This window comes from Rhinolophus sinicus, chromosome 14 (assembly GCF_057876585.1).
Source record: "Rhinolophus sinicus isolate RSI-liver-muscle chromosome 14, RSI-T2T, whole genome shotgun sequence".
NCBI lineage: Eukaryota > Metazoa > Chordata > Mammalia > Chiroptera > Rhinolophidae > Rhinolophus > Rhinolophus sinicus.
The window spans coordinates 153573863-153588671 of NC_142514.1; the positions used below are offsets into that span (position 1 = coordinate 153573863).

The 14809-nt window shown below is 44.6% G+C and overlaps 1 protein-coding gene across 1 annotated transcript; it reads left to right on the forward strand.

The window, feature by feature from the left end:
- Window positions 1-10017: 10017 nt before the first annotated feature.
- SAA1 (serum amyloid A1) lies at window positions 10018-13431 on the forward strand. The gene is made up of 4 exons (XM_074336103.2): window positions 10018-10078; window positions 10504-10598; window positions 12561-12699; window positions 13132-13431. Exons 2-4 carry the CDS (start codon window positions 10508-10510, stop codon window positions 13292-13294), a joined length of 393 nt encoding a protein of 130 aa, XP_074192204.2. The 5' UTR covers window positions 10018-10078; window positions 10504-10507; the 3' UTR covers window positions 13295-13431.
- The last annotated feature ends 1378 nt before the right edge of the window (window positions 13432-14809 follow it).

The window sequence follows — 14809 nt, forward strand, 5'->3', positions numbered from 1 at the left end:
TTTTGTTTATTGACCCACTATATTGTAAACGATGTCTCTCTAAGGGTAAGTGTAAAGCTTGCAGCGAGATAATGGGGCTAAGAGAGACAAGCTGGTTGAGGAAAGTGAGTGCTTTATTCTGCGTGACTGGGCAAGGTTCACCGGTCTGCAGACGGGGGCAGTGAAGTCGCGCCCAGGGCCGAGTGAGGGAGGCATATATGCGATTTTTGGGGTGGGGGTTGGCTGAGTGAGGTGGCAGATGAGCAGACCCCCCAGCGCAGATCGGGCAAGAGCGGCTGCATCCGGAGCTGTTTATCGCACCAGGGTCTGCTGCCTTTTCTGGGAAACGCCCGGGGCCCCAGTTTCTATCATGCGAGGAGGGGTCTGACTTGGCAGAGGGGTATTTTTGGCTTCTGGCCGCTTTGACCATGCCCGCAGCTGACCTAACAGTAAGATAAACCAGGGAGTTCCAGAATGTTTAGCACACAGAGGGCCAAACAAGCACTCTTTAATTTGCTAACTAATCATATTGAGACAGACTCTCCGGTAAATCTGAAAATTTGACATTGCTCAATCATAAGCAGTAAATTTCCCATGTTAGATTTTCCTGCCAATGAATGTCAGAGGAAAACGAGTATCTTTTTGACATAACGTTTTATGTCCACTTAGAAAGGAAACCTTTACTATTTCATAAAATTGAAAAACATGCTTAGCAATCTAGATATTTGAATAGCTTGACTGGTACAGAAGGTTTAATGATGACTCATAAGATGTACTTAACGTGTTTCCCCGAAAATAAGACCTAGCTAGACCATAAGCTCTAATGCATCTTTTGGAGCAAAAATTAATATAACAGCTGGTATTATATTATATTATATTGACCCAGCCTTATATTATATTAAATAAGACCGGGTCTTATATTAATTTTTGATCCAAAGGATGCATTAGATGCGTCCGGCTAGGTCTTATTTTCAGGGAAACACGGTATTATTAATCACTTGCAATTGTAAACAAAATTTAAGAATTATTGGGACTTGGGTGGGGGGGTGGGAGATGAGGGTAAGGGGGATCAAATACATGGTGATGGAAGGAGAACTGACTCTGGGTGGTGAACACACAATGGGATTTATAGATGATGTAATACAGAATTGTACACCTGAAATCTATGCAATTTTACTAACAGTTGTCACCCCAATAAATTTAACAAATAAATTAAAAAAAAAAAAGAATTATTGGGACTTAAACATATTTTCCTTCCCAAATGAGTTCTTAGTTTCACCAATACTATACAATTCTATAAATTCTATAAGAGATTTGGGGTTTTGAGTTTTCTCTAATTCACCACTCCTTTTTGCAAATGTTTAAAAAGAAGAAAAATAAAATATTTTAAAACACAATGTAGAGTCTTTATGTATGTTGACAGCACCCATTCCAGACTCTGAGGGTGGCGTCGCTTGTGCTGAAGGTGGGCTGGTGGGGACTGAACCTCACCGTGACCCCCAGCATGACCTTTTCCTTGATCTGTTCCATCAGGTAGAGTCCAGGAGGCTTCAGAAGAGTAATGAGCCTCAGCCAACAGTCTCTGGGAGAAGAGACACAGAATTCAGTACAGACAGGTTTGAATCTGGGTTGAATCTGCTGCTTAGAGAATGCAAATTGGACAAGCCATGCTAGGAGGAAAGTGTCCTGTCTGCGTGAGGGGGTTGTGGGCTTTATAAGAAGGGACATACCAAACAGAATCAGGAGTCCCTACCCTTAGTTAAATAGTTAGTCCTTGTACATTTCTGATGATTTGCTTGTTCAGTAGAAAAAACAGAAGGAGAGTCATTTCTCCCGTCCTCCCAATTCAAAGAATCTGTGGAGGGAGGGCAGGAAGTTAAGGAGCAGGGGACTTTTTGATAGCTGAGCCGTTTCTGATTTTATTAATTTTAAGGAGGACAGGATGGGATGAGTAATGTTGTCAGTCCCTGGAGATTGTTGTTCTTTGAGAGGCCAACAGTCTTAGGAGGATTAGTGATACCTTGCCTTCTCTTTTCTCGCATTATACTTACTGTACACATAATCTTTGCCATTTGTTTATTGGAATCTTACTGATTTTATCATCAAACTAATATGAGATTTTTTCCCTATGCATGTATAATCATTGTCCTCCTCAGTTACAAGTCTTATTTTCACGAAGGCATAGCCTACGTCTGGTTATCACTCCCACCCCCACCTCCATGCGTGCCCAACATCTAGTGTAGTGGCTGTTGCATAGAAGGCACTCAGTGAAGAGCTGATGAATGAATAAACGAATAAACACATCATCAAATGGAATTCTGAGAGCCCTAGAAACACGGACATTGCTTGATGTGCAACTTCTTAAGTTGTGTTTCACTGTGAGAAAATGTCTTTGAACAAAAATGGGATCAAACTGTACTGCACTCTTTTTCCCTTAGGGCATCACCTGCACTCCTCCAGCTTATTACATAAATGCCCTTCCACAGTAGGAGTACATGGCAGAGCAGAAGTCATACGAGGTCTGCCTGAATCCAGGGCGTGGCTCTTAACTTCTATGCCCTAAGATGGCTGAGTTTGAGGATCTGTGATGAGGACTCAGTGTCACAATCTCTACTGGAAAGGTATTCTGGTGTTTTGTAATAGGACTTTGTATTAGAGATAAGTATGGGGCAAAGTCTAGGTTTCCACAGCCAGAAGTTGAGATAACTGTGGACGATGGCATTCTCCCAAACGAAATCATGCAACCTGGAACTACCATAAATCGCCCCTCATATTTTTATGGGATGTACAAGTTTCCAGAAGGAAACATTGGTTAAGGTATGGAGGCAGCGAACAAGAGTAGAAAGAGCACTAGACAAGGCACTGTTTGCATTCTTGGTTCTGGTCCTTGAGTGAGCCATCTATATTCTCTGCAGCTTCTCCTTCAGAAAGGGCTTTGCAGGCTGACTGTTTCTTAATGAGTAGAGTCATTACTAGGAGATCTGGGGTACCTGTCAGAAAGAATGAGTTGGCTGAGCCTCTAAAAGAGAAATTCATAGATATACAAAGCACTGCTGTTCTAGGGAGAAAACTTGGGTTCTCCTTCCACCAATTAGATATCTTAAAAAGTAGAAAGACCTGACCTATTAGGTCTATTGCCTCCAAGTTTGAATGCTATGTATTAGTTTGAAAAATTAACTCCTTATTTATATATTTTTATATTAAAAATGTTAATAATGTACCTTATGTACCCTCACTAACCACCCTTTCCCCTACTCTCCTCCTCTGTCTCTCCATTCTCTCTAGAACTTACGTTAATAGCAGATTTCAGCACCATTGAGAGGAGATGAGAAAGGCATCCCCACTGTTCATTTTACAGGCCATTTGGACGTTGGGGTGGGGGAGTAGTTCCACTGGTTGATAAGTATCAGCTATCTGCAGCCCGACAGCCTACTCTCAGCCCCTAAGCAATAGATAATCCCAGGCTTCTGTCACTAACAAATATGCTAACCCACTGTTTTCTTAAACCCTGCTATGCTGTCCGTGCCCTCACTTCACATAAATGAATTTCACTATGGATCAGTCACAACCCTCTCTACACTCTACCTGCCTTCCCACTACTGCCTTCCAAAGAGTCCTGGGTGAGAAGGCTCTGGGGTGCGTATTCCCATTTATCTTTGCCTATATCCGTCACCTGTTACAAACACTGAAACCTGCCTTTCCCATGTTGATTCCACTGTATTGTCATCTTCTCCCACGGGGTACACCTCCTGCCATTCCTGAACAACAGAATAGGAAAGAGGGTCCACATCCTCTTTACTCTCCACCACAGTTTCCACGTGCTTTACCCCCAATGCTCTTTGAGTGTCTGCTCCTGTCAAATTCTCTACCAGCCTCTCCCTCGCCTTACCCATGTTATCTGCACAAGCGGTTTCCAAAACAGGGAGATTTTTCAAACACAGGCATTCCTGAAGTCCGCCCCAAAACTTGCTGAATCAGAATTTTCAAGATTCTGGCCCAAGAATCTGCATTCTAAAACTGCCCAGCAGATGCTCTGATATAGACAATCGGATTAGTAATGTTTGGGGACAAAACATCTCACTACTCTATTTGTTGATACATCTCCCCACTCCTCTCCCACCTTCATGGAAAATTTCCACACTTCACTCACTGCCCTCACTCCAACATATTGAGTGCCAACCCTCTTAGTGACATTAATTATATTGTCAAACCTTCCAGAATCCTGAAATGGAAGAGCTTGATCTCTTCAAAGCCTTGGTATGTAAATACCTGGGAAAAGAATGTTCCAGATGAAAGGAAGAGCTAATCCAAACCCCTGGGGTGAGATGCATCTAGGAGGTTTGAAGAACTGGGAGGAGAGCATTGTCCATGGATCAAAAACGAGTGAGAGGAGAGAAGTAGGCAATGAGGGGTGAGTCAGGCAGAGTAGAGTCTCGTAAGCCATTGCAGGGGCTTTGGCGATGGGTAACACTGAGGTCGTCTGGAGGGTTTTGAGCAGAGAATGACACAATCTGTGTTGTGTTTTAAGGCCTGGTTGCTATATTGAGAAGAGACTAGTTGGGGGCAAAGGTGGACATATGGAAGCCAGGTGGGAATTCATCACAATAATCCAGACAATGGTGCAGAAGGACTGCACAGAAGTGGTAGACGTGGGGATGAGTGTTTGCTTTCTTTGGACAAGTTCAACCATTCCAAGTAGGCTGGGATTTCACTGCATCTAAACAATGTCCATGTTCATCTCTCAGTGATTAATCCTACACAATGCACATCATTGTTTCAAAGCTCTTCCATTTTCTTTACTTCCAAACTCCACCTTCATACTACCTCTATCAACCTGTGCAGATGACTTCTCCTCTTTCATTCACTCATTGATTCATTCAATCAATAAAAATCACCGAGAACCTGTTACAGGTGGGTGCTGTGCTAACTCTCTGCTGTGCTTAGAGATATGGTAGATTGTCTGTCAATAATCCAGGCAATCCCTGGGCTTGTGCACCGTAGGGTCAAATTCAGAAATGCAAAGAGGTAGAGAGTGATGTGTCCTGTGACAGGTAAAGGACAGGTGACCCTGGTTTCCCTTAATTCTCTATCCTCCATCTCTCATTTTCTGTCTCATTTATCAGAGAAAGACTTGCCCCTACTACACTCTGGGCAACTCTGTCTCCAATGGTCCTTTGGGCCCCTGGAACTTGGAGTGTGTGGTCTGCCCTATCTTTTACCTTCAGTCACTTTCTCTTGGTTAGCTCTCTCCCTATATCCTCCCTCTCTCGTCTTTAAAGGAATCCTCTTCTGACCTTTGCATGTGTTAATCCATTTGATAATTCAGCAAGTATTTATGGAGTGGAGACCTGCAGTTTCCCACCTACTTCAAGTCTGCCCTTGGACAACTGGATGTGGTCAGGGGGAAATATGCAGCCACGGCGGCTACTCTCACTTTAAATTGATGACCTCAGGCTACCTTGCAATCCTACTATACTTCCCAAGTTCATTCACTTTGCCATTCTCCTCGATGACCATTTTTATCTTTTCTCCTGGGATGTCCAACACCTCTTCTTCCTCCAGCCTCCTCTTGGTTGATGACTTTATTTCCTCTCTCATGGAAGAAGAGAAGCAATCAGAAATGAACTCCATGGGCTCCCACCACCAGATCCACTTGACCTACTGCATTTATTCCTAGATACTCTGCTGTCTCTCCTGTTACTAGGCGGTTCCTCTCCATATCACTACCTAAGGCCACCCTTAGGTTTACACCATGCAGACAACAGTGACTCCTGTTGTTAGTGAGTGAACAAGATATAAACATTAGTATCCATTAAAAAATATAGTTGCAAACAGAGTCTCATGTTATGATGACGGGTGAATAGAAAGGAAAGGCAACACAGACATTCATTTTATGTGAGTGTTTCAAAAATTGTATCATCTATAGCTTCAGACCATTGTTTACAACCATCTATACATAGAACTTCAATTGTCAAGTAGAAAAGACTGTCACATAGTTCCTTGAATATGGACATAGAGAAATCTTAGATGTGTAGTTTTTCACTTATTCTATCACCAAAATTCCTGTGTATTTTACTATGCAAATATTATTTGCTTTATTATCTTAACATTTTTTTAACTTGAAAAAGTAATACTACATACTATTTCAGTATAGAAAGAAAATGGAATATTTTCCCCAAATTTCTGGAGTATTATTGTGGATTACACACAAAACATTCACTAATGGGCTCGTTAATTATTAAATAATTAGGTAATTGGTGTTTTAATTTATTTTATATTGTGTAACTATCTTTGGTATGTTGTTAAATAGGTGTTTAAGTGGTTCAGATAATTGTGAAATTTGGCTAGAAAGGGCTTATTATTTTTTATTTGTAAAATAATTAAAATAATTTGTTATCAAAAATTTGCTACTTCTGACCCCTTAAAAACAATTGCTACCTAACACACTGTCAGGAATGGAGTCAATTTATATAATAGGAAATGTCACTATTTCTGTGTGAGATACTTATTGATTGATCAGTACAACATAAACTTCATGAGCCTGGAGACATTCCAGCACATGAGAGAGTGCTGGCATGTAGGAATAGCTCAGCGAGAACTTGTGGAATGAATAAAGTAATGAACGAGTGCCTATTATTTACCAGATAGTGTAGTAAGCAATATACAGAGGATACCAAAAAACTGCATACATATTTTAAGAAAGGAAAACTGTATTAAAATTGTAATACTCAATACAAGTCGCATTTGACTTCTGCAATTACAAGAGGGGCTCAACGTAGTTACCATCAGTGTCCAGACACTTCTGATTACGACGAATTATTGCTTGAGCTACATTGACAAAAGTGTCCACTGGTATACATTTTTTTTGGCACCCCCAGTATATATGTGACAACACAGACATGCTTTCTGTTGTTAATTTAAATCAATTTACATTTAAATTGGTCCTTGGAAGAGTTTTTTTGTTTTGTTTTGTTTTAACTAAATATTCTTATAAGTCAACGGGACTTCAGAAATTGTTTACATTTCCAAAAAGAAGTCAGCTTGGTTCTCAACTGATGATTTGTTGCCCTGGTAATAATGTTATAATGAATGTAATTGACATCTTCTGTTTCCAAATGGTATAAATACATATAAGAAATCTTTATAAAGTCAAAAGAAAATCTTGGCATACCTCTCTTCTCCCATATGCTAGATTTCTTATTCAAACCAAGAGTTGGAGAATTTGAGATTGTGTCTCAAAGAATAGCAAATAATAAGGTAATAGTTGACTAAACAGACAGAGAGATGAGAGTCAAAAAGAGTATCCTTGCTGGCTAGTCCAAAAAAATGCAGCAAAGGGAAGAAATAAGAATAAACTTCGTTTGGTTTCAGGCAGAGAATCAGCCTTTCTCTTCATTCTGTCTTTAGACAGCTGGGAACAAAGTCCATTTGTCTAGGCTGCATTACAGTTGCCAGAATTCTCTTTCTGGAATGTTTTCAGTTAGGATGAGACACAAGGGGTATTTTCTCTTGAGAGTTGGAGGCTCTACACACACCCACACCCACACCCACACCCACACCCACACCCACACCCATATATATATATATATATATATATAGGCTTCATCTCACAGGGCTAACTCTGTTGGTATTTTCAACTCACAGTGACAAGAGGGCAGACAGTGACACCCCATCCCCCACCCTGAGGAAAATACAGGAAGCAAAGAGTTCTCCCCCAACCATGCCCTTAACTGGGAGCCTGGCACTTCTCCAGTTGGACTGCCATTTTCCCATAACAGATGTTACCTCCTCTGTCCTTTTATAGATTTCTTAGAGTTTATACTTTAGATCTATTGTGAGTTTGTGGGAGGGGGGAAGTCCCTCCATCTACCCTTCTTGAGTTTTTATGGCTGAACTAACAAGAAAATTGGCATAAGACCAGATTAACAGAAGAAAAAACAATTTAATATATGGACACGGGAGGTCATAAATGATATTCAGACCATGATCAAATCAGCTAGTTTTTTGGACAGAGAAAAAATACTTTTGTGAAGATTTGACAAGACAAAGAAACTTAAGTTTTGGTGCTCATTACTGAGGAACCTAAGTAAGGTTGGCGCTTGGGTAGAAATTTAGTAAAAAAATAAGAAAGTTTGTATATAGAGGCGTTTAGCCCCGAGTTCCTTAACTCTGGTGATAAGGGTGTGTCTCTCTCAGTCCCCCTGAAGCAGGGAGGGCAACTTCCACAGGAGACACTTATTTCCTTCATTCAGGGAAACAAAGGAGGGTCGATGTGCCCTTCTTGCATTTGGCTGCTTGTCAAGTAATTTTAATTCAAAGGAATGAACCCACCATTGTGGGATAGTTGGGAGCTGCCTGGATCCCACAGTTCCTGGCACCTAAACACTTTCGCTCCCAGTATGAGGTATCTCCAGGATTGCGTGAGGGAAGCAGAGTCCCCTCCACTTGATTAGTTGGGGAACTAAGGAGACAGATTATTTTTATTTTTAAAAAATCTTTTTATTAAAGTTTAGTTGACATATAATACTATATTAGTTTCACGTGTACAACATAGTGATTTGTTGTACCTTATGGTGTTGTACCTATATACCTTATGATGTGATCACTATAATAAGTCTAGTAGCCACCGGTCCCCATGCTAAGTTCCAGTCATAATATAAGGAGCCAGATTAGAGAACACACTTCCTCACTGGCTGAGCCAGCTGAGTGGGGCCTTCCTGTACCTTGGAGCAGAAAGCTTAGCATATGCAGACAGAGTGGTGGGAAGAGGCTTCAGGGCACCCATGAGATTTGATGGGCTAGCCTGTCACTTTCGAAGCTCTGGGCTTTACACATGCACTCAAAGGGATTTCATTTCTGACACATCTGCCATCTGGTCCAGCAGAAACCATCTTGAGGAAATGACTAGAAAGGCAAGTGTCGTGCGGGGAAGCCTGCGGGGTCTCTGCTCCCGCTCCCCATACAAGAACGCAGGATATGGTGAGGCCAAAAAGGAGCACCCACGGAGCCATAGGTAGGGGAGTCATACCACTATGGTCTCACTGGAGGCTGGGTTCACTGGACGTGCGACCTGCTGTCCCTTTTGTCTGCAACCTACCGATGACTCTCTTTCACTCTCCTCCACTCTCCTCCGTAGCCGCAGCAGTTATATTAGCGGCTAATTGGCTAACTGGCTACAGCTGACGGCCAATCAGCCACAGCTGACGGCCATCTACTACCCGAGCCAGCACTCCTCCACGTGAGGCCGAGAGCCTGTAAACTACTTTCTGGGGCTCTGTCCCCACAGCAAGGTCCTGAATGGAGGAGTCGTCCTGTAACCACGCACACCTTCCAGCAGCCCAGATGCCAAACCGGTGCTCCACAGCCTTCCTCTCCAAAGCCCACTGAGCCCTGACTCCACACCTCCATCTCTGAGAGCAGAGCCATCCAGACCTGTGGCTGCCCAGGTAGGACAAGTGTACCTTTGTGGGGACAGAGCCCCAAAGAGCAGTTTCCAGGCTCTTGGCCTCACGTGGAAAGGTGCTGGCTCAGGTAGTAAATGGCCATCAACTATAATTGGATGGCCATCAGCTGTAGCTAGTTGGCCGGCAGCTGTAACCAGTGAGCCACTGGCCACTAATATAACTGCTGTGGCTATGTTAGCAGAAATTGGGGGCTAGCAAGAAGGTGGTGGCTGAGCCTGCAAGCAGGGCAGTGAGGGTTGAGAATTGTGTGGCTCCTGTTTCCTGTGTCTCCAACCCAGCCGCCAGCGAGAGTATAGTGGTATCACTCCCCTACCTATGGCTCCATGGGTGCTCCTTTTTGGCCTCACCATATCCTGTGTTCTTATGTGGGGAGCGGGAGCTGACACCCCGCATGACAACCTTGTTTTCTCAGAGTTGCACAATGGGGAAATGACCCGTGGATGAAGGTAACAGCTGGTGTCCAGTAAGCTTTCCTTTGTAATTTTTTAGGGGAAATGACCTGGAGGGACTTTTCCCAGGTGCCAAGTCTAGCTTTTCTTCCCTCCCCATGAGCCCAACAGGAAAGGCTTAGTATAAATACCAGGCACCTTGCTCTAGCAGGCAGGGACCAGCAGCTCTGCTCTACCGGAAATCAGGTGAGGGACTAACCTAAGGAGTGATCGGTTTTAAAAAACTCACTTTGTTCTCTCTTTCCCCACAGGATTGTAATTTTTTTAAAGAATAATTATTCTGTTTTGTGTTTGTCCTGTTATGAGGTCTGTACTGGCAGGGTGGCGCAGAGTGAATGCTTCTTGATTCATTACAGCCTGCTTTAGGAAGGGTCTGTTTGGTCCTAACTGATGTCTTCCTCCATCAGTGCCACCTTGGTGACCTGTTAGACCATCTTGGGCTCTGGGCTGACGGCTCTGAGTGAGGTCCTACTGCAGTGATTCCTAGATGGACAGCTAACGTGTAACGAGAACAAATGGAAGGAACAACCAGGCTCTTTTTGACATAAGAATCCCAAAAGGGGGTGTGCCAGTCTAGTCTGTGTCTCCCTGACCCTCTCCTTTCCTTTTAGCACCATGAAGCTTTTCACAGGCCTCGTTTTCTGCTCCCTGGTCCTGGGAGTCAGCAGCCAGAGCTGGTTTTCGTTCATGGGAGAGGCTGCTCAAGGTAAGGTCGATGGAGGGGGGATGACATACGTGGCCTCTAGGATTCACCCTGAGCACCCTTAGGGGTTGGGGCTTCTGTCTTAGATTTTGTTGCCCTAGTGGTAGAATGCGCCTGGTGTTTGGGGAGCTTGTCATCAAACACAATAAAAAACACAGGGTTTGTTTCTAGAAAAAGAACAATCATCATTCCCAGCTGAAAGGTAAGGTTGACTAGTAGACACAAAATAAGTATTGAAATAGTAACAAATTTCTCCCAGACCAAATAGCATGAAGCATGAAATATGATTAGAGCTAGCTTTTCTCCTCCTCCTCCGCTCTCCCTCTCTCTTCCCTTATAGATTCCTTTCTCCCTGCCTCCCTTAGTCCCTCCCACTTTCCCCCCTTCCCTCCCTCTCTTCCTTCCATTTCCTAATTGGATCCTCTAGAGAGCCCTCAGCTTAGCTCTACCTGGCACTTCCTATAGTCAGTGAACTGTCCCTGGTTGAGTCTGTTTCTCCCCTTTCCTGGCCTTTTAAAACAAAAACAGGAACTAGTAACATCTATCAAACCTCTAGTAGAAGCTCAGCACTTCCCTGCAATTTAGGGTGATGCCTATCCTGGTTGGCCCAGGTCTGAGGAGTTTCCCATGAGACTTCCAGGGCTAACTGGGAGGGTTCTAGGCAGACAGGGACAATTCAGGGCAAGTGGGACAGTTGGTCCCCCCCTTTAACTGTGAAATACCTTGATGAGGCCGGCATCTTTCCCAACTTAGAAGCTTAGAGCAGCTGAGTGCATAGTGCAGGGACGAACTGCCAGTCAGCAGGTGGCAGAGCAGAGTTTGAACCCAGCTGTGCATGAGGTCACAGCTCTTGGCAAGTGGATATGTCTGAGTACCACTTCCTAAAGCTCAGCTACGGTTATCAATCTCAGTTACGTTGGAATCACCTGAACAGCATTTGAAAATTGATGCTTTTGACCCACCCCAGAGAGTCTGAGGTAATTGGCCTAAGGTGTGACATGGCATTGCACTTTGACAATCTTCCCAGGTGGTTATCAAATTTTTTTTTTTTTTTCAGCAAGAAAAAGCAACCAAATTTTATATATATGTTTGTATGGACCCCCATATACATGAGAAAGTCAGAGCCCCCACACACATGAGAGGTTCCAAAATCTTCCCAGGTGATTAGAAAGTGCAGCCACGGCTGAGAGAAAGGGCCACACCTCTAGCACTTGCTTCCTCAAGCAACCCACATCATCAGTCTATGTAGACAGTTTCAGGATGCCATTTTTGCCCTCAACACTCGGAGGGACCTGAGTCACAATTATAGGCGTTGTGTCTGCAAGAAGACCTACATGTCTTAGGCTTCAAGGCAGAAGTGCTACATGTGTGTAGTTCATCTACGGATCCACCTCTGTAACCACCTCACTCACCAAGGTCCCTGAATACTATCACGTGTGGCTTCTTTGCATAACAGAGGTTCTCGATCCTGGGCTATTTTGTGCCCCAGGCACTTATAGCAATGTCTGGAAATACACACTGCAGGAATATACTGCCTGCACCAAGGGGACAGAGTCAGAGATGCTGCTGAACACCCCACAGGGCTCAGGACCGCCCTGAACAATAAAGGAATATCTGGCCCTGAGGTCAAGACTGCTGACGTTGAGGAATCCTGCTCCATAACGATTCCTCCCTTCTCTCCTTTATCCATATGTCAGAGCCTAAGTGAGATGGAGCCCATATCACAGGCATCAGACAACCAGGTACAACACAGCTATGCCCTCGTGTAAATGTCACTCATTAGAGTCAGCTGGAGGAGCCAGCTAGGATCAAGGAATGTTCTTCTCTCCCTATGGTGTCCAGGGTGCTGTGACCACAGGCCGAAACTGAGTCAATGGCAGATTTGTCATTCCTTGATCTTCACTAAGAGGTGTCACGGTTTTCTGTTTCACCTGATATCTCTTGGCCATGTCCTTTCCTTCCCAGGGGCTTGGGACATGTGGAGAGCATACTCTGACATGATAGAAGCCAATTACATAGGTGCAGACAAATACTTCCATGCCCGCGGGAACTTTGACGCTGCACAAAGGGGACCTGGGGGCGTCTGGGCTGCTGAAAAGCTCAGGTAACAGGGGCTCCTGGGGATGCAGGGATGGGTGAACATAGGAATCAGGAGGATCCCTAAGGCACTTATCCAAGGTGGTATCCTAGAGAAGGACCCTGTAGGGCCAGTGGGCTCCTCCATCCATGCCCAGTACCGGGCCTGGGCTGCCAGCAAGCCACAGTATGGCTTGTAAACATGTGTGGGCCTGTCCCCAAAAAGAGAGCCAAGGACTGAGTAGAGCCAAAGACTGATTCCTCCCCTGCCCTATGGGTGCTGTCCACCAAGCCGCGGGGTGTCAGCTGGGGCTGAGCGGGCTGTGCCCGGGCAGGGTCAGTGTTTAGCCCCTCGTTCCTAGTTCTTCACAGAGTCATCCCTAGGAAAAGGAGAGAGTGGGAGGTGGGGCTGCTGCAAATCAGCCCTGAGTCATCTCCTACTTGCCCTCCTCCATTACAGCAATCTCAGAGAGGATTCTCAGAGAGTCACTGACTTTTTTAAGCATGGAGACAGTGGCTACGGAGAGGAAGACTCGAAGGCTGACCAGTTTGCCAACGAATGGGGCCGGAGTGGCAAAGACCCCAATCACTTCAGACCTGACGGCCTGCCCGACAAGTACTGAGTTCCCTCCTCACTCTGCTTTCAGGAAGCAGGGCTGTGCGCCCCTAAGGACAGGGACACTGAGTTACTAAGATTTTTGTCCTCAGAAGCTGATAGTGGGCACATAATAGGTGTCTAATAAAAGCTTAAGAAATTGAATGTTGGACATGTGTGCTGTTTGCTATAAGGACTGCCTGTTTGATACGAAGGGGTGATGGGTGAACACCCATGGGAAGGCCAAGCGTGTGCCTGTGTGTTTAGGTATAGGGGACACAATACAGCGTCACACAGGGTAGACACATTGCAACAAGTCTTCCCCTTATCAGACCCAGGCTCCTCTTCGGCCCCCCTGGTTACAAAGTTGCTATTTCAAGGCCCTTCCATGTCCAGGCATCTTCAATCCTTGTCAGTTGTGTCCCGTCGCCTTCTCTGTCCCCAGGTCTTAACCCCCTTAAGAATAAGTTCCTCAGTGGTCTCAGTCTGTGGGGAAAGGGATACAGCCATTGAAGGACTGGACCACGGGATCCTGCTCCAGCTACTGCCACCTTGATATTCTCTCCATTTCTGAGCAACACCTACAAGTCCAATTATTAACCAATTTCTGTCCATGCTGTCTAAGAATTGCCTCCCAACAGTTTCTTCCACTCTATTTTCATTGCCTTATCTCACGCCTGAATGAAGATATAATGCCACTTTCCTTGTGAATATTTCCTCACAGCTTCTGCATGTTAACTAGCTCAAAATTTTGTAAGTGTGGAAGAGAGAGCAGGCTAGAGAAGACCCCTTTTGTCTCAAGGTCCAGTCAGAAGGCAGAAAGCAGTTATTAATTTGGAAAAGGAAATTTTAATGAAAGGATTAACTGGTGATGTGATTAACGGCTAACGGTTAAAGAGTACACAAGGCTGAGATCAGACCTTGTCGGGAAGTCTATAGCCCACCGGAGGGCTGATAGTTTATTGGGTGTCAGAAGCCAGAGCTGACAAACAAGAACTCCCCCGTGAAGTGCCCACGAAAGTCAACAGGAAACTGCCCAGGGTTGCAGTTGAACTCCCTGGGAAGGCAGCTGGGTGTTTGAAAACTCACAGACCACACGGGGCAGGAGGTAGAATGCCGCTGAACTCCGTGGAAGCCAGCTGTGGAAGAGGCAGTGGATGGACTGAATTGTGCCCCGACTCCCCCCAAAAACGTATATGTTGAAGTCCTAACTTCCAGTGTGGTTGTATTTGGATTAAGAAGTAATTAAGGTTAAGTGAAGTCTTAAGTGTGGAGCCCTGGTCTAATAATAAGATTCGTGTCCTCATAATATCAGCTATACCAGGGAGCTTGCTTTCTCTTTCTACACCGTGAGGATACTGCAAGAAGCCAAGAAGACAGCTCCCACCGGAAACTGAAATGGTTCATACCTTGATCTTGCACTTCCAGCCTCCAGAAGAGTAAGAAATGAGTTTCTGTGGTTTAAGCCACCCAGTCTGTAGTATATTGCCATGCAACCCACCTAACACAGGCAGAGTGCTGCGAACACACTGCAAATTCAGCT